At 40.6% G+C, this 19,591-nt stretch overlaps 2 protein-coding genes across 3 annotated transcripts; both read right to left on the bottom strand.

Moving 5' to 3' along the window:
- Positions 1 to 397: 397 nt before the first annotated feature.
- On the bottom strand, positions 398 to 9,550 carry tm4sf18 (transmembrane 4 L six family member 18). Of its 2 annotated transcripts, XM_020106108.2 has the most exons (5): positions 9,428 to 9,550; positions 6,731 to 7,019; positions 2,645 to 2,713; positions 1,739 to 1,881; positions 398 to 1,497 (listed from the first exon to the last, which is right to left on the bottom strand). In XM_020106108.2, the coding sequence occupies exons 2-5, from the start codon at positions 6,908 to 6,910 to the stop codon at positions 1,299 to 1,301; spliced, it is 591 nt and encodes a 196-aa protein (XP_019961667.1). In that variant the 5' UTR covers positions 6,911 to 7,019; positions 9,428 to 9,550; the 3' UTR covers positions 398 to 1,298. The 2 variants fall into 2 exon arrangements, with proteins under 2 accessions (XP_019961667.1, XP_069377631.1); XM_069521530.1 differs by lacking the exon at positions 9,428 to 9,550 and having other exon boundaries at positions 6,731 to 7,238.
- On the bottom strand, positions 8,447 to 19,547 carry LOC109641599 (glutathione hydrolase-like YwrD proenzyme). The gene is made up of 12 exons (XM_069521498.1): positions 19,348 to 19,547; positions 18,249 to 18,402; positions 18,008 to 18,161; positions 17,603 to 17,809; positions 16,610 to 16,762; positions 16,438 to 16,525; positions 15,906 to 16,077; positions 12,801 to 12,957; positions 12,371 to 12,553; positions 12,101 to 12,185; positions 11,454 to 11,549; positions 8,447 to 9,608 (listed from the first exon to the last, which is right to left on the bottom strand). The coding sequence occupies exons 1-12, from the start codon at positions 19,445 to 19,447 to the stop codon at positions 9,463 to 9,465; spliced, it is 1,695 nt and encodes a 564-aa protein (XP_069377599.1). The 5' UTR covers positions 19,448 to 19,547; the 3' UTR covers positions 8,447 to 9,462.
- Positions 19,548 to 19,591: the final 44 nt, after the last annotated feature.

Here is a 19,591-nt window from a genome sequence, read left to right as displayed (position 1 = left end):
CAAACAGATAAAGGCGGTGGCCAGTGACAAGCATGAAAGTAGTCAAGTTTCCCGAATAGGAACGATGCCATCCTGCACGTTATTGAGTTAATATCAAATTCAAGTTCCAATCGTGACGTTCACTAATCAAAACCAAACCCATGAGAAATACTTGAACATGCATCACAGTGACAAGAACTACCTAAAATGACAGAAACTATTTTTTAGAAAACGTTATTTAACCTTTGATTTTTTACTTTGGTCCATGTCCCATCTGTAAACATGGAGGAGGCAGGATGTAATCTATGTTTTACACTCACATGAACGTAACCTGCTGTTCACCAGTGAGGAATCTTAGCTCGGTGTAAATGTCAGCTGATTGTTTTTCTCTCCACCGTAATGGATTACACTGGATGTATGAAATGGAAACAGTTGTTTTTATTATTCAAGGCAGCACAAAGAAACACACATTATAAAAATATGTCACTAAATAATATATAAAAAGTCTGTTAACACTAAACTAGGATCTGAAGGAAATAAAGACAATTTACAACAAAATACTGTGAAACTGAGAACGAATGCACACACGCACACACACACACACACACACACACACACACACACACACACACACACATGGTGAACCCCGACTGTTGCAACAGTGCATCTTAGGAAACTTATGTAGTTACATTCATTTGTGAGGCGTGATCATTTTATCAAGATGTTCTATGTCTAACAGGCTGTTGCGTGACATAAAGTAATTACCTCCATGCAAACTATTGTCCTGCACATTACAATATTATTTCTATTGTTACTGTAATCATCATTATTGTTTTTTTATCATTTGCATATGGGCTTTTTAAATTGACTTTCACCACCCGAGCAAATGAAGTCCATCCTGCTTTTCCTGTGGAGTGGACACACACACACACACACACACACACGCACGCACACAGGCAGGCAGGCACGCACGCACGCCCACACACACACACGCACGCACACAGGCACGCACACAGGCAGGCAGGCACGCACGCACGCACACACACACACACACACACACTCACACTCACACAAACATCAATGACTGCAAACTGATTTTGCCACTTTACCCGGGGCAGACTTGAAAATGGTCACACACAGCTGAAGTGGTTGTCAGACGTCCATGACAGAGCGTGTGTAAATGTGTCTCAACAGTGTGTTGTGTTCTACTCGGACACACAAATGTTGCTATAGGCGATGAGGCTTTTTTTAAGTGTACACATGCACAAACAGTACGTCTGCGCAGGTGGGAGTGTGTGTGTGTGTGTGTGTGTGTGTGTCTACATATTCAGACTGTACTCCTGCTTATAGCAGCAGGGCCGGCAGACGGCGTTGACTAAACCGCTGCCGAGCTGTAGGAGACAGATGATGAACTCCAGCGCGGCCAAACCCAGCAAGACACACAGCAGGGTCACGTTCCACTCCACGATATAAGCGGGCTGGAGACACCGCGACCACGTCTCTGGCTGCAGCAGATACCTGGAACACAGAGAGAGATGAGAGTGAAAAGTGAGTCACAGAGACGGAGTATTGAGTGGTCGTTAAACTTTTTATTATTTATTTATTTTGTTTCTGTCAACTTCATTTTTGATGTTGATATCGATGGTGTAATATTAGGAATCATTCGTTGGGTATCTTGTTAATCATCATATTTAAGTTGTAAAGTGAAAAAAAGGTTGAACGAGCCTGTTAAAGTATATAACAATAACAATCTTCCTACCTGCCCCCCTGGTCTACAAACGGGTACGACCATCCGAGCGTGGTGAAGCACTGCGGACCCTGCACCAAGGCCAACCCCGATATGACGAAACAGTAGCCGGAGCCCACGAGGCCGACGACAGCTGCCAGCACGGAGCCGCACATCTTTAGGGGAACGCAGACACACAGAGAACACGCACATGTTTGGATGCCTTTCTGGAAATTTGTGCGACCATCTTTTATAAAGAAGCAGCTGTTTCATTTCTCAGATGATAACAGCTGCGCACACACGCACACGCACACACACACACACACACACACACACACAAAATAATTTCCTTTTGTAGGAAACGTAACATCTGAACTAAACTAAAGACACAAACATTGCAGCTGTGGATGTGATTTAAGATTCATTTGTTATCCAACAATGGGATCCTGGTTGAATAGCTGGATTATCATAGCTGGATTAGAATTAGCATTCCACCCCCACAAAGAAGAAGCAGCGTGGTTTAATGACGACTGTTTTTTTTTTTCATGCATAAGGTTATAAAAACAGCTAAATGGAAGCTAAATGAAAAATAAATATTAGATAAATAATTGTTTTAATTAAGAAACAGGAATAGAGCTACTGAAACACAAAGCACATGACTGGCTTTATATCCAGAGAGCAGCTGTCAGTTTGCACTTCACAGTGTCAGATAGCATTATATGAATTACCTTATTAAGATACATATATTAACATGATCATTAAGATATATGGGTATTCTGTTTTGACATTGTGAAACAATTTTAAATACATGCCAAACATATTTCTATGACACAACTAGTGTGACACACTGTACACACCCTACATACTTGCACAAGGTCCTTGACTGAATTACCAACCTATTTATTTAGAGCATAATAAATTAATTAATAAGCGTCTCACCATCAAACTCTCATTCCAGCAGCAGCTACATTTCCCCAGAGTGATGAAGACAACAGCTGGAAGCAACATCTGCAAACACACACAAAGGAAAAGGTTTCACTACAATTCCTGAACAAATACTTCACATGATTTTCTCATGCGTGACGTTGACATGATGTGCAGCGACAAAATAAAGAACAATTACGAGGATGTGTTTTCAGATAAATCGAGATTTGCCCTTTCGCTTTTTTAATCTTAATCTGTCTGTAAGTGAAATAGTTTTTTATACTGATTATATATAATGATTGTTTTATTACTATACAGTTTAATTTATTTGACCATAGATATATTTTATTTTTTTTACGTTCCTGTTTCAGCCTTATAGTTTTTACGTGTTTATAGCTGAGATGTTTGGGTGTGAGCGGGCGTGCCAGTGACTAGCTGCTAGGCCTGTAATATGCAAATGTGGGACATTATGATGTCACATGTCTACCAGATGCCCTGGAAGGACGTCTGATGAGGAGTTTCCTGTGCAGGAGAAGAACTCCCTTTAACTTTTAAAAACTAATTTTTTTACTTTACAGAAGTTTTACACACAAAAGAACTATATAACACAGAGGAAGGAGAAAAACTGCAAAGACATAATCTGTCTCCTTCAAATCCTTAAATCACATACAGTAAACGATGCAGTAAACAGGGACTCAGTTTTAATATTACCACAGAATTAGTGAACTGTTGTTGGAAGAGAAAGAGTCAATAACTTTCATCTTCTGTGGAACCACATTCAAACACAGTGCGTTGCTAAAAACATAGTTTGAGTCAGAGCTGTAAAACCATAAAGTCAGGACATGCTGAATTAAAAGAGACATGATTTATGGTGGAATATAATTATGATGGACAAACAAGAACAATGGCTCCATAAACGCTGTGTTACAGCAGCCGAGACACTAACGGAGACAACTCTACATCCGTTTGTGTCTCTCGTCCCCTCTCCTCCTCTTTCCTGTGCTGTTGTCTTTAAATCACATCCTAACAGAGGGAGGGAAGTTCCCAAGGTTCAACACACACACACGAATATCATAAGCATCTTTATGTTCACATCCTGGATGTCCCGCTAAACGTCATCCTTTACAAGAGAGAGAGAGGGGGAGAGGGAGAGAGGGAGGGAGAGAAGGGCTGACAATGTGGAGGGAAGTGCTCAGCGAGAAAGAAGGAGAGGAAGAGGGGAAATACGAGCGAGGGAGGGAGGGAAGGAAGGGAGCTAAAGATAGATTTTTCTCAGAGGGGTTTGGTTTGCTCTTTGACTCTTTACCATTCTATCATTCCCCAAAGAAAGACAAAAGACTACGACGGAAAAACTGAGGGCAGCCGAGCAAACGTTGTGTCAGAAAAAGGAGGAGAAACAGAAATGAAGATGAGGTCATGTGGAGAACTAAAGAGAGGCACTCCTCATAAAACAACTCCTAATGAATTCACATTTAAAGGTTTGGTGTATAGGATTTAGTGAAATCTAGTGGTGAGGTTACAAGGAGAACCTGTGGTAGCTTCAGTCTTCATAAAACTCAAAGGTTTGGACGACTGCAAAAAAAACATGGCGGCCTCTGTAGAGAGAATCCCCCCCCCCCGATGTTAATATAAAACATTATTTTAATATAAAGGCCCATTCTAGGGTGAAGAAAACAACAATTTGTACAATTGAGATGAAACACACAAGTGAAAACATCACTTTGGATTATTTTTATATCTGCAAATAATTCCTTTCACACTGAACCTTTAAATTCAAGATGTGTCAGTCTCCTAAACATGCCTGTTTCTTTTTTAAATGAGATCCATGAATTATTCTCAGAGAAATCCAATAAAAAAAATAAAAAAAACTTGCAATGTTAAAGGAAGTGAAAAATACATTTCCTGGATTTGCCAAAACACAAATCTGAGCCAAAATGTTCTGGCTTCTTTCTTGGGTTACTCCCCACACCCTCTGCAAAGGTTAATGGGACAGTTGAGAAGTTATCACATAATTACATAATTACTAGGTAACTGATGTAATTACAGTGTACTTTTAAATTATGAGTTCGGCCAAGATACAAGCTATAATTTGAGATTGGCTCTTACTGGATATTTACTTCTGAATTCCCCTGCTGTAAAAGTATTTCTATCTTATTAAGACAACGCAGGGTCGGACTTTTTGTGGTCTGCTCCCATTTGCTGTTTCTCCTATTTGATATCAATACAAACTCAATATTTTATGTAAAGTTCAGATTTACAAGAATTAATATTCCTTCAGTTCATGAAGCAAAATCCCTCTTTTGCATGAAGCAGCTTCAGCATCATCACGTGACGACGTGACGTGAATAACAGAAATAAAATAGTGTTAAATGCATATTGACATAATTAAAACCTAAAGATGTTTAAGATTTAATGTTTTAATGTATTTGACATTTTTTAAGGCCTTAAATTCAGATTATTAATTTTTTTACTTATAAAGGAAGCTGCTGTTAAATCAAGTTTTTGAAATAATGATGAATATGGTCACGCCCAGCTTCTTCAAAACCTGATGAATAAAAATCCACAAGGAAGTCAAGCAGGTGAGAAATGCCTTGTATGAAATGTTCAAACACAAATAAAGAATATTCAGTTGCATGCTCACTTGCTCTAACCTTTCTTTTTACTTGTACCTCTTACACGAAATAAAGAAAGTATCCTACAGAGTGAACATTCAGCTCAGTTAATCTCGTCTGGAGAAGAAAAACAATCTCTCCTCTGTTCCTGCTTGAGACCAAACTGAAAGAACCTTTCTGCTCAGTGGGAGTGTTAACCCGTCAGATCAGCTGCATGTGGAGCACACAGATTAACTGCAAACTCACACAACACAGCATTGTTCTCGACGCACAAACACAAACACACGCTCCGTCTGAATGGTGCTAAAGACAAAATAATTATCTTACTGGTGCTAAACAGTTTTTTTTAGGAGTTAAAACTTCTGTTGTGTGCACATTGAGTAGCAAAGTAAGAAAAATCTAGTTAAAATCTAAAGCAGCACTTGTTGTATACAAACCGTATAATAAAGAGGAAGTGAGAAAACTAAAGAGGCTACAAAGACCCTGCCACCACTGGGTCGACATGTACCAGTGTCTGAATCTGCACAATGAGGGAGGAAAAGAGGGAATTCATAACACAGCAGAGTCTCTTCTGTCACATGGTTCCAACTCCGTCAAACAATCTGTGGATGTGTTGCAGGTTTCAAAGAAAGTCGCTCGTTTTGAGAATCTCATCGTTAGTTCACGAGAGTTTCTCTGACTGATCTCGGTACCAGTGACCTCAATTAAACCTGCACCCATTTCATCCCATTTCAGCCTCTGACGCACCAAATAATCCAATCTGATTATTTGATGAGGGGAACAAAGTCGCCACATTTAAATCATCCTCCTCCTCCTCTTTTAATCTGCACTCTTCATTCATTAGTAAACGACTCTATTTTTGTCATAATTAAAATCAGATCATATATCATAACTTGTATTTCTAAGTTTTAAAAGCATGGAGCCAAATCCCTCACTTCTATTGTGCACCTGCAGGAAGGGAGGGGCCAATACGAGACAATCTGATCCCATGGCACCGCTCAAAAATTGCAGCTCCCTGTGCCTGCATCACAAGTAAATCAAAGTTTTTCAACCTCATTCAGAAAGAAATATATAAATTCTACATATTGATTTTTTTACTTTACTAAATAAACTTTTTTAAATAACTTCAATAATTGTTGATAACTTTAAATTGCCTCCAGTTAAAGTCTCTTGGGGTTTTTGAAGGCTCCATTTTGTTAAGTTGAAGTTGCCACTATATTTTGGAGCTTAATTGAAGTGTGGTCAAAATATTGGCGATGAAATGGAATAACTGGAGCTTAGAATGCAGTCAGCTGTCTGTAAGGTCGCTGCCATGTGCTACGTTTGGTTTTCCCAGAAAATTAAAGTGGCCGTTAAAATAATCTGAGTAAAACAGCCGCCAATAGAATAAATATAACAAAATGATTTAGATGACGTATCTAGAAGACGTCTGCGTCTAACTAAACTGAGAAAGAATTCAGAAAACATGCTTCTTCTAGTTTCTACTCACCAGGATTCCTCCGCCTCCTAGTCCACCAAAGTACCAGATGTAGCTGGCCAGGCGGTTCTGTTGGATGTAGGAGATTTCTCCCATAGGAAACAGCAGCAGCAGGTTGGCAAGGATACAGGAGAGGGCCAGAGGCAGCAGGGCCAGACCCAGAGACCGGGCGAAGCCCACGGAACAACACATTGTTCCCCCAAAGGACGCACGCACGACCGCAGGCAAGAGAGCAGAGGAGTGGAGTGGGCAGAGGAGACCCGCGAAGGAAGAGATGCAGGGGAGGGAAGGGTCAGAGCAGCTGTGGAGCCAGGAAACGCAAACCAATGACGAGAGTTTGCTGCTGAATGTGTGTTTGTGTGTGTGTGTGTGTGTGTGTGTGTGTGTGTGTGTGTTAGTGCTGAACAGATGCTGCTTCTTTTACTAAGGGGGTAACACGACACAACGATGACACAGAAAGGAAGCTGACAGTTATGGGGAAAAAATCTAGCAAGTCAATGTGTGTGTGTGTGTGTGTGTGTGTGTGTGTGTGTGTGTGTGTGTGTGTGTGTGTGTGTGTTTCCCACAGCCAGCAGGGCCTCAATCAGCTCCCTAAAGAAGGAATTTCCCTCAGAATTACTAAGTCATAACAACAGATTTACATGTTTAATACATAATCTCTGCATTCTTTGCTAATCCCCTTTCCTACATGGAGAACACATTTGTACAGTGAATGTGATTAGTCTGTAAAATATAAAGAAACAAGGTCCCACTGCTGAAAGTGAATCTGGAAAATTCTTATTTCACACATTGACCGTCCAAAAACGAAAGATTTCCAAAACTATGAAAGATGATGCGTCTAAATTTGAGATTGAAGTTGCCTAAATGTAGTAGAGATTTCGTTTAACTCTATTAACGTATTTCAAGGTGACAAACAAATTCCACTTTTTTTTTTTTTAGAAACGGCAGAAGTTCACGTATAAGCTTGTCATCGAACAACGAGGCAGTAGAATCAAATTGTTTCTTATATTTTCCAAATTCCCTCGTAAAGATTTGCGTTATGATAACATTCTATGTAGGTCAGAATGACACAGCAGCTCAGCAGGTGTATGCAGGTAAATGGGTCACAACATGACACAAGCGTGTGCTACTGTATGTCAGAAAACCACAGACACTGTTAGTGTGTGTTGCCGTGGCCCAGTTTTAAAGTACATTTAATCCGGCCGGAATGCTGCACATCCAGATAAACTGCAGTTAACCACAAACAAGCTGCATTAAAAAAGGACAAGTAGCAACATGTAAAACAGAGCCAGTGTTTTTGGGCGACAGAACATATGGTTCTTTGTGGTAAGTAAACGTCCGGTACCAGGAACAGTAAGCAGATCAACGCTGAAACAAAGTCCAGCATCGTCGTCTCCACATCGAGCGATTTGCTCGGCAGTAGAAACACGTCTGAGAGGCCTGCTCCGAGGATTTAAGTGGCTTAAAAGCTGTTTACCACACAAGCCACGCATGTGCAGTCTTTTTTAATTTAGAGTTTTCTTCTGTTGATAATACTGTATTTTTAGATATTCTAACATTGTTCTGTTCTCTGTGAATAAAGAAATAATCTGTATGTGTTTTGTGAGATTTTGTAAATATGGATGATGATGATGAGCAAAGATTGATTTGGCTGTTTGAGTATGAAACTTGTAAATTAGCCAGTTATCTGGAGAAAGCCTGAGAGAATTGAATCAATATAAAGATATGTAATGTTTCTCCAGGGATAACTTGGAATTTCTTTTATTGTGTGACTTTCTCAACACATCAAGTTCATCAAAAAAACTTTCAACATCAACACATCTAGAGATACGTGGTTTAAACTGACATCTGTAATTAAAGCTGTCAGAAAAATGTAGTGGAGTAAAAAAGTACAACATTTTCTTCTGAGAGATAGGGGAGTAGAAGTACAAGTACCTCAAACGTGTGCTTATGTACAGAACTGAATACTGTTACAGCTCCACCAGCAGAGATGCACTCATGATGGTGAGAACTAAGCATAGCTTCAGAGGAAATAAACATTTCATCCTCATTTGCAAAACATGTTTAAAAGAGTAATTTTCATTTAATTTAGCACCACAGGTCATTTGAAATACTGACTGTTGAATCAGTTCTTCATAAAGAGACACATACAGTACATTTCATTTTAAAGTGTAGGAAAATTTAAAAAAAAAAGGAATGTGACACTTATTCACATCATGACATTACGGGATTTAACCTTAGTTTCATCATAAAATACAGTGAAAACTATAAAGAAACTGACAAACACAAGATCAGCAGCAACTAATCCGAGAGACGAACACTGTTTCTGTTAAGAACAAGTCAAAACCTGAATCTTAAAATGAAGCTATGAAATGTGGTGCAGGGTTTGATTTTATAAACTAAAGCAATATCCTGCAGAGGACAAATCTGGTCAAATAAATGAGGTAAACAGAACAAATATTGATTTCAGTCTAAAAAGGAACGTGATGAAATGAGGCACTAGGAGTTTTATAAACCTGAATCCTTCTCAAGTTACATTTGGTAATAACATCAATCAGCTGACTGACCAGGCAAAAAACCTTTTGAACAGTTTGTCTGCTTGTTAACTGCACTGAAGAGGACGTGTTTCATTCTCGTTTGATTTCATTTACTGAAACATGACTCAGAGTCAACATTACTCAGTGATAAAGATCTGGAAGAAACTCAAACCGTCAGAGGAGATGAGAGCGGGTCAGTACATGTGTCTAGTATCCCTGAGCACATCCGTCAGCTCTGGGGTCCGATCCCGCCCACAGCACCCTGGTCGGACACTCGGCTTGATTGACAGATGGATTCCACCAATCCCCCAATGTGATGATCTGTCCCCGCCCAAACTGAGACCTCTTGTGGCCTGTGTGTTTCAATGAAGAGAAACAGAAAAGAAACTCATGTTCTATGCACGAGTCACTAGCACACACAGTAAACGAACCTGTCACTTTGTCTGTTCGCCCGGTTTGTTTGTTTGTTTGTTTGTTTGTAAGAAAGATCCCACAAAAACAAATTCATGGATTTTTTACAAAACTTGTGGAAGGATGTGTGATGGGTCGAGAAGATCCCATTTGATTTTGGATTTGATTTCCAGATTAACAAGAATGAAAGCCTGCATCAAAGAACACACATGTTATCGTGAGTTATTTAGTTTCTTTCTAATTGAGACAAATAGATTAATGATTGACAAGAATGATTGATACCAACATATTAGATATAAAATTAAAATTGTTTTCTCCAAGGTTTACTTTATATTGTTTTGGGAAACAGTGTCCTCAAATAATAAAATGAATAAGAAGTAGCTTCATTTGTCAATTAATTAATTCATTTATCATTTATTTAACTAGGAAGGTCAAGGAGTCCGAGTCACGATTGGCATGAAACTAAATAAAAAAGTTGTATATATAAATACAAGCAGAGTCAGAATAAAACAGAACACACGTAAAACCCAGAGATCAGACTAAAGCACGTGTGAAGTCAGTATTGTTCCAGAGTTATTGTGTTTACATGTAACGTGCTTTGGGAGTCACGCTGTGACACGTGTCATAACATGTTCTATGGTTGCAGGACGTGATGATAAAACGTAAAGATTAAAACGACTGCAGTAATAATAAGTGAGCAATGAGGAACTTGTGTGATTCACCAGTGATACATGGTGATTTACTGATACTGATACATTCCTGTTTTGATGCCATTTCCTCCTTTGCATGGCCCAGAATTCTAGTTCAGCCTCTAAGTGACATGCTTCGTTCCTCAAAAGCTGCTTCCCGACTGACTTCCCGACAATCTCCTGAAAGTTTCCGGACTGAAGAATACAAATATCCGAGTCAGCTGCTGTGGACGCGCTCTCTGGTTTTTCCTCCCAGCCCCCATGTAAAAACTTGGAACAATGTCCGAATGAGCCCATGTAAGAAGGAGATTATCTGGAGGATTCACCCTGATCCAGTCGACTCATTGACGATGTTTTAAAATGAGATTTAACAGCTGATTCTGGTGTCAATGTGCTGTAAACAAAAACATGTGATCCTCGTCTGAACCAGGCAAAGGGAGGGAAAACAGAGATTTCCCATTTGTTGTGAATGTGTCTCATCGGATAAGTTCTTTATATGTGAAAGACAAAGTTCACATCTGGAAACGGCTAAAAAAGAGGTTGCTCTGGGAATTTTCAGCTGACGGCAAATACCCAAAAAGCCAAAGAGCAACTTGAGCCACCCAGAACTATCACAGGACAGGGAGGAGGAGCCAATAATATCTGTCCTCCTTGTTTCAGCCATGGTCTCATCTGTGACACATCAACTTCTGAGTTACTCACGTGGAAAACTCATAATTACATGTAACAGGGAGGTCACGTTTGTTTGTCAGCAGACACACACAAGAAAAACACAAAATCTTCAGAATAGATTTCCACAAAACTTGCTGGAAGGATGGTACCTGGGCTTTAATACAACATATTGATTTTGGCATGGAAGCAAATCAGGGAGCTGTGAAATAGAGAGAACATTGTGAAATAGATTTTTTTTGAGCTGGCTCTTTCTTGGCTCATGTCCTAACCTTCCACCCGGTTTCATGGATATCCATTCTGTGGTTTTAATGTTTTCCTGCTCGACAAACAAACAGACAGGAAATAAAAACACAATCTCCTGGGCGGAGGATATTTCTATGCAAGCATAGAAAGCTGTTGCCTTATACACATAATACAATGAAGTACCTGTGACTGGCCACTCGACTTTTTGGCCTCGTCTTTTCAGCTCGTCAGCTACGTCCTGGTCGACCCCGTCCTCCAGATGAACCAACCACTCGTCAGCTGTGGACACAGAATAATTGATGACACATAAAACATGGGACACAGCTCTATTATATGATATGTTCATAAGAGATCAGATTTTATAATTTAACTGTACCTCACTAAATCCTTTATTTAGTTATATATATATATATTATTTTATTTTTTTCCTTGTTCTGTCACGTTTTATATTATTTCATCTTCTTTAACACGTTGGTGTAATTTATTTTATTTTATCTTTAACAAAATGAAACATCCATTTACCACTGAACATCACACACGTATCATCCTTTTCTTTAATTAATGTGTGTATTTATGTGTAATGTGTTTATGTATAATGTATTTATACAAGCACCAATAGAGGAAATACAGTTTGCTGTATAATAACCTAATGAAATAAAGTTTGGAGGAAGTTCACAAGAGGAAGTGAACCAACCTGCACCATTTTGACTAAACTCACATATTAATGAATCATTGACCAGGACGTGATGTGCAGCTGCAGGTCACACAGTGAAAATCTGCTCAAATCTGTTTAGAGTGTGTTGGTGTGTGCTGGCCGGGATTGTCTTTACTTTTTCTGTGATATTCTACGTGGACTCTCGGTGCGTCCAGAGCTTGTTGAGGATCCATCCCGAACTCCAGCATGTTGAGCAACACCTGAACACAACATCCGTGTCAGTTTTTAACACATGAAACATCAAACATAAGGTTGAACCAGGAATAACCAAGGTACCGACGTAAATACTGAATTAGACACAGAAAAGCTGAATCCCACAATAACTAGTATTCCTCTTCTGACTTATCAGTAACATAAACAAACAAAACAAACTGACGCTCTGTACCTGGACGTGTCCTTGTGTTTGCATCAAAGCCCCCATCACCCCGAGTGCAGCGAGGAGTTGTGTTTTTTGTGATTCGGCTGCAGAGGCAGTGAGGAGCGCAGCTATTATGGTGTGGTACGGCCGTTTCCCCCCGGCGACACAGTTGACATGGTCACGACGCAGAGAAAAACTGGCACCGCGATTCTGCAAAGAGCCAGAAAGAGTTTTCATACATCGTAACGGTGAATCAACCTTTTCCTTCAGTCATACAATTTATTGTTTAAATGTCTTTTTTGAGAACCAGTCTGGAAATTCTACGTTGGTTCTACAAAGAATATAACAATATAAATAATGTTACTGTTCGTGGTGTCATATTAAACACAACACACCAACACACCATTCATTCCTAAAACATGTAAAACACACACACAGCCTCTCTAACCATTCAAACCTGTAGTGAGAATCCACAATCCTTTGGGACGAGCCCAGTCCCAAAGCCCATGTAGGTGCTGTTAACGAATGAGCAGGCGTTCCCTTCACTGTCCATCACACAGAAATAGACTGTGTCACTTCCTGTCATCAGGCCCGGCTCCAATCCCTCCATGGCCCTACAAAACACACACACACACACAAAACACACACACCCACACACACACAAAACACACACACACACACACAAAACACACACAGACACACACACACACACACACACAAGCTGATAAAAACACAAATTATTAATGGTGAGAAACCCAGAGGTCGTATTGTTACTATGAAATATATGAGAAAAGGGAAATATCAGACCAGAATTTAAGGTTATATATTAAAATGTTATATAGGATGTTATAAAAGACTTTATTTTCCTCTCCAACAGAAAACTAACGGTATTATCTTTTGTTTTGTTGATTGAATGAGGGGCTCATTTAAAAAGGTGTTTTGTGGCTCGACATGATACGAAGGTGAATAAAATAAATGTTAATGAATGTTCTAAAATAGCTAAATAAAAGTCATTGTCTGTCAACATGAAGGAAGTCTAATATAACATTTACATTTTTAAATTGTTGGTGTCACAGAGCCTGTTCTCCATTCCACATTGGCATCAGTCCAGGAAAAAAAGATACCGGCTCACACGTGAAATTCACGTCCTGCGATTGTACGCCTCAAAACAATCACAGCAATTCCAGGGAACATTAATTCCAGTAATTATCAGATTTATAATATGTGATTGTTGACATAAAACGAAAGTAAAGAATCTATAAATCACTATAATAGCATGTTAGATTATAATCAAAGATATACAATATCCTGTCTTCTGGTGGGTCACAGTAAACATTTGACTTTAGCTAAACTTTTTCTTATCAGTTCTTCTTTGAATTCAAGTGAATGTTTGTGTCAGATGTAATAAAAGTCCTTCCAATAATCTGTGGTCTCTGTGACCTTTGACTCCAAGTGACCAGTGAATGTTTTTACTAAATTTGAAAAGATTCCCTGGTGGTTTTTTTCTGAGATATCACGTTCACAAGGCAAATATGTGATTTGTGAGTTCACAGGGACCTTGAACAGTTTTTCCTTGAGTCCAAAGTGAACGTAATAAACCATTTGCCGCTGTCTGCTATTGATTTTAAAACATTGTAGAGCGTTCGCAGAGCGACCGGCTGAATGTAAACCCGGGTTTTAAAGTAACCATCTTATTTCAGGGCATGTGAGCATGATATCTAATTTGCTGCTCTCTCTCAGTTAACTGGTTTGTTATGTGAATGTAAACAGAAACTGCGTAGACAAGGATATTTTGTTGTTTGTGTTAATGAGTGAGGAGTGGATAATAATAATGATGATCATAATAATACAGTACTTTTTAAAACCGACTTAAAAACAAGGATAACTGCATGCCAGCAAGCATACACCCATGCACATTAATCACGCATGCAGTCAAATTAAACAATGACAAGGCAAATATGGATAGAAACGGGGGAACAGAAACCAGGCCTCTTGGTTACGTCATCAGGGGCCAGGCTGGTACAGCCCATCTCTGGTCAAAAAACCAACTAACACCCGTTAACATCTGGCTGTAGTGGGAATAGATACAATAATCTTTCTCTCAGGTCAAACATCTGCAGAAGACGGGGGTTTGAATCGCTCCGGCTCTGATTCGCAGTCATGGCAACGTAGGACATCCGGTGAAACTTGCTAATTTTGCAGACAGCGAGGTGAGACAGTCTATCAGCGTTCGTGACGTCGCACATGATGATATGATGATGACAAATAATTGTTCCTCGGAGGAAGAGCTGAAATCTCACCGGTTCAGAAGAAGTGAGAGATGTCAAGAGAGACGTGACTTCTTCAATTAGGCTCAACAATAGAAGGTAAAGTGGGCGTGTCCAACACTAATTTTCCAGAGAATGGCTGCAGGTAATGATTGTCTCAGACTCATCTTTAGTCACAATGTGAGGGTGTATCAGACGTTGTTCCTCAATAGAAAATAGTATCTACATCTTCAATTCATAATAACAGAACAGCAAAACTACAAAGACTAACATTTCCATTGCTGATTGGGATATATACTAGAAGCTCAATGCTTCCGTCAGCTGGAACTGGTTTGGTTGAAAGAGGCACTGAACAGGCTCAGTGATGTGAGGTTCAAACGCAGGTTGAAAAGAACACCAAGATCTTTAGAGGGGGTCTTGAGATCGAGGGCAAGGGAGCCAAAATAAAATAATCAGGGCTGAATACAAGTACATCTGTCCTATTAGATTTGAGAGAGGACATTATGAGACATGCAATTAGTCATAAAACTAGACAATCATGAAAGGTGGAACAGTTAATGAGGGTTTTCAGGTTTAACAGTGAAGTTGTGTGTCATCAGCATACCGATGGTAACATACATCAATGACTTAGTCAGAGGACATCTACTCTATAGAACAGAGTAGAGCCAAGGGTGGATCCTCAAGGGGATCTACTAATTCCAAAATCTGTCCGTGTGTTTGTAGAATGTATTTCGAGAGCAATGAGGTCTCAGTGTTTTTGATGGAAGCCAGATTAAAATCTATCAAAGATATTGTTTCCCTTTTCCATCTGGAGAAATTGTTTGGCAACAAGCTTTTCTAGAATCTTAGAAAGGAACGGCAGTTTGTAAAAGGGCCTGTAGTTATCGGAGGTTGCAGGGGAAGATTTTAGTAGGGAGAGGGAATCGGAGGTGTATGATTAGTATTTGTGACTCATCCTTGCTAATTCAAAGGTTGGAACACAAACTATGACGCAACATATTATGTTAATTAATCATGATCACAGAGTGTTTTATGTTTGTAATGAGTTTGTTTAACAACTAATAAATACCTAAGGTTCAAAGTCTACAGCTGTGACCAGGGACTAAAAATTGCAAGCAAAATATAAGCACACACCCTCTCTCACCCACACCCACACACACACAGGAGGAGGGATGAGGCTTGAAGGGATGGACATAAAGGTTGTGGGGTTGTAAAAGTGTACAGTCCTATCTAAAGTCAACAAAGCATGGCTGGTACACACTGGTACTAACAGACACACACACACAGAACCACACCTGTCCATGCTAATGAGCTGCGCTCGCTGACGGCTGTAGCTCTTGTCCAGTAAGGTTTCCAGAGGGACGGTCACATGGTCTGGATCACCAAGGTAACGCAGAGCATCTGTTAGTGCCAGACGCACAGCCTCCACCAACACATGGATGTAGTCGGAGCTGTTATGGCCCATAGCTACAAACACAAACACAAACACACACAGACACATTGGTTTATAGAGATAATACAAATGCTAGATATACAAATGTCTCATCAAATGAAACGTGACACAGAGAATTATAAAGTCTTCTCAAAGAGTTTAAACAGAGACAGAGTCAGTTTTGTTGTCAGCAACTTGTGCTTCTTAAAGAAAGCTCAATTTTTAGGGATTTCTTACGTTACAGGGTCCAATCACCTCCACTTAATCAGGTGAAAAGCTCAGAATCTCAATCTCATTACACTGGAAGTATCTGGGTTGTTATAAAACAAGATTTGGGAGACTTTAGTGAACCATTGCTTGAATTTCACAGCGGTGCTGTGTGTCCGTGTTGTTACCTTTGAGAGGGAAGTTCTCCAGGATGTTGAGCAGCAGCAGGGCAGCCGGTCCCTGACTGTTAGGTGGGGGCTCCCACAGACGCACGCCCTGAACACACAATGGAGTCATACACCCTGCTGACTAAGTTATTAAAGTACTGATACCATAAGCGTCTATGATTGCAGACCAAACCTTGTACTCTGTGCTTATGGGCGTGATGACCTCACTGTCATGGGCGCTGAGATCTTCCAGGGTCATGACTCCTCCGTGTTGGCTGATGACATAAGCGATGGCTTGGGCCACTCTGCCCTGGTAGAACGCCGGTTTTCCCCGTTCACCCAGCTCCTGTTGATGCATCAGTCCGTCAGTATTACAATCACTCAACCCATCAATTTACTGTTCAATCCATCAACCCATCAATTTACTGTTCAAACAGTTAACCCATCTCATTGCATCCTTTCTGTCCATCTACATGTTTTAACCACAGTGAGAAAAGCCCACTAAAGTCCAGAGTTTCAAAATTATGCCAATGACGTGTCCACTATTGCGTCCACACAAAGAGAGTGTGAATGTGTGATTTTTCATCACAAGGAAGTGGACTTGTCTTTAAAAATGATTTAACAAAGGACATTTGTTTATTTTGTTAAATGCTCTTTAAATAAGCAGTTTGTGTTGCGTTTCATGCATGAATTGCGATTTACAAACGATTGGATTATCTCTGTTGTCACTGTTGATATTGTCATTGCTGAGGAATGTAGGAATGTGTGAGTGTGTGAGTGTGTGAGTGTGTGAGTGTGGTGTCGTTTTCATGGGCGTATTGAAGACTGACTAAACAGTGCAGGGTTTGATGGTGAATCATAAGCAGACAAATACACAAACACACAGGTGAGGTAAGGTTTGATTGATGTGTCACTGAAACAACAGAGTGAACACAGAATAAACAATCTCACACTCCCACTCCCCCTCCCCCATCACCTTTTCCATGTCAGACTTTTACTATTTTTCAGTCCAATATCTTAGTGGAGTCAAGGTATTTTACCCAGCATTCCTTTGGGTTCATCGTCATACAATACAGAAGTTTAAGTCATATTTGAAGAATCTAAACAACCTCTGGAAGGATGTACAGCGAGCACAGTTGTCTCTCATAACATGTCGAAATAAGATGAGCTCTAATTTTTGTTTTACCTTTAGCGTCTTGGCCAGGGCGTGGTTTCTGAATACTTGGCCACATTTTGGCGCATGACTGTCAATCAGGAGGTCCCCACCTAGTTCCTTCCCATCATCTCTCAGAGCGGCCACCCATTTCGCCCAGTGGTGAGCTGTCACCTTGGCGACAGGAAACCCCACCTCTGCGAGCTCCACCGCGCCGCTCAGCACCTCCTGAAATGACAGCTAGAGGAAAAAGGCAGAGGAAACACACACTTATGACCTCACAGGAAAGCTTGTGAAGCAGGAAGTATGAATCATTGTTTCGTACTGCCTATGGAGACGGAAACTAGTTTGCAACTTCCCCGGATTTTCCAGAGAAAGAAAAGAATCCCTGCTGCATGTTACACAAATAAACACAAACAGCTCTACAGACAGACAAACCTTGTGACTACCAAACATCTGTACGGTGTCACACCAACACGCAGGGGCCCCAGGAACTGTGACATTAAGCACGTCAAAAGGTGAAGGAGGGGCCTCTGCTGTGTACCCGCGGCCTTCCAGGAACTCCAGGGTCAGAGCTCGGGGCGAACGACCACTGCGTGACACAGAGAGAGGCTCAGCTAATCATCCTGAACCAAGAAGACGACAACAACAACAGCAGCAGCGAGGGAAGAGACGCCACCTGCCGTTAATTCCTCGGATCTCTCCGGTGTTTCCGTTGAAGAACAAGCAGAAGGCGTCTCCACCAAGGCCGGTGCTGCACGGCTCAGTCACCGCCAGTGCTGCTGCTATGGCAACTGCAGCATCGGCCGCATTGCCACCACGCTTCAGGACATCTGGATGCAAACACATGACAGATTCACCAGATTTAACTATTTTAAATGCTCAGTTTTGTGACACTCAAATGTTTCACATGTTGAGTTTGCGAGCTGCACAAATCTTGAACAACTCGTGACAAATATTTCCTGGAAATGCCACAAAAGTTTTTTTTTGGTTTTTTTTAAATAATCTGGACTTTCATTATGTCTCCGAGCTTAAGGTTTTGGCCAGTCTGTTGGTTTGTGTGTTGGATTACACAACAGCTGCTGAATATCCATTCATCCATCTGCTTATCCGAGCTCAGGTCTGAGAGGTAGCCTGACAAGCAAGGTATTCCAGACGTCCCTCTCCCCAGCCTCACGTTCCAGCTGTCCCTGGGGATCCTGAGGCGTTGGGATATGTTACGTCTCTAAACATTACAATGACTGTCAATGTTTCCAGTTTGAGAAATCTACTGCATCATCTTTACTAGTTCAAAGTTAATTGGAGATATCTAAAATGGACAGCTTGAATTAAAAGATATCTTGAACTTGGATTATGTGAATCTGGGCTCTGTAATGTTAATTCCAAAGGTTTCTCACAAGACCACATCTGGGATCTCCAGTTTGTAATAAAATATGAGTATGATAACAACATGTCCTCCACTGAGAGGCCACAGTGTTTGGTTTGATCAAACTTACTGATCGAGATGTTCAGTGTTTCAGGTTCTGTTGAACAGTTTGGAAACTTCCCTGATAAAATAAGACTTTCTACAGTTCCAGATATCAACATTTCATTTTTTAAATATCTGAGAAGGACGATGCAGACAGCTCGACCTGAAGGGAGAGATCTGGAACTGTGTGCACCAGGGTTGTAAACTCATGTGGTCAAATCATTAAACTAAACTTTATTTATCCGACTTATAAAACCTGAAGTGTTGTGTTTGGGTCTCACTCCTCCGGGCTCCGCGTGGTTCCACTCACCCAGTCCTGCGGCTGAAGCCAGCGGCTGACTGGACGCGACACAGCCGCGTGAACACACCACCGGAGACCGACGAGAGGAGAAGGTCAAGTCGGTGTTCATTTTGGTTCGGACCAGCACCGACAGACACGAGGGGAAATCCACCGACGAGGAAGAAGCTGTTTCAAGCCGCTCATCGATTACTCTGGCATCGATTGAGTTTGACTCAAGAACAGCAGCACACAAAAGTGGATGACCGATGACATC

This window comes from Paralichthys olivaceus, chromosome 3 (genome assembly GCF_024713975.1).
Source record: "Paralichthys olivaceus isolate ysfri-2021 chromosome 3, ASM2471397v2, whole genome shotgun sequence".
NCBI lineage: Eukaryota > Metazoa > Chordata > Actinopteri > Pleuronectiformes > Paralichthyidae > Paralichthys > Paralichthys olivaceus.
The sequence above is the reverse complement of the archived record's forward strand: the minus strand, read 5'-3'. Positions and strand labels throughout refer to the sequence as shown.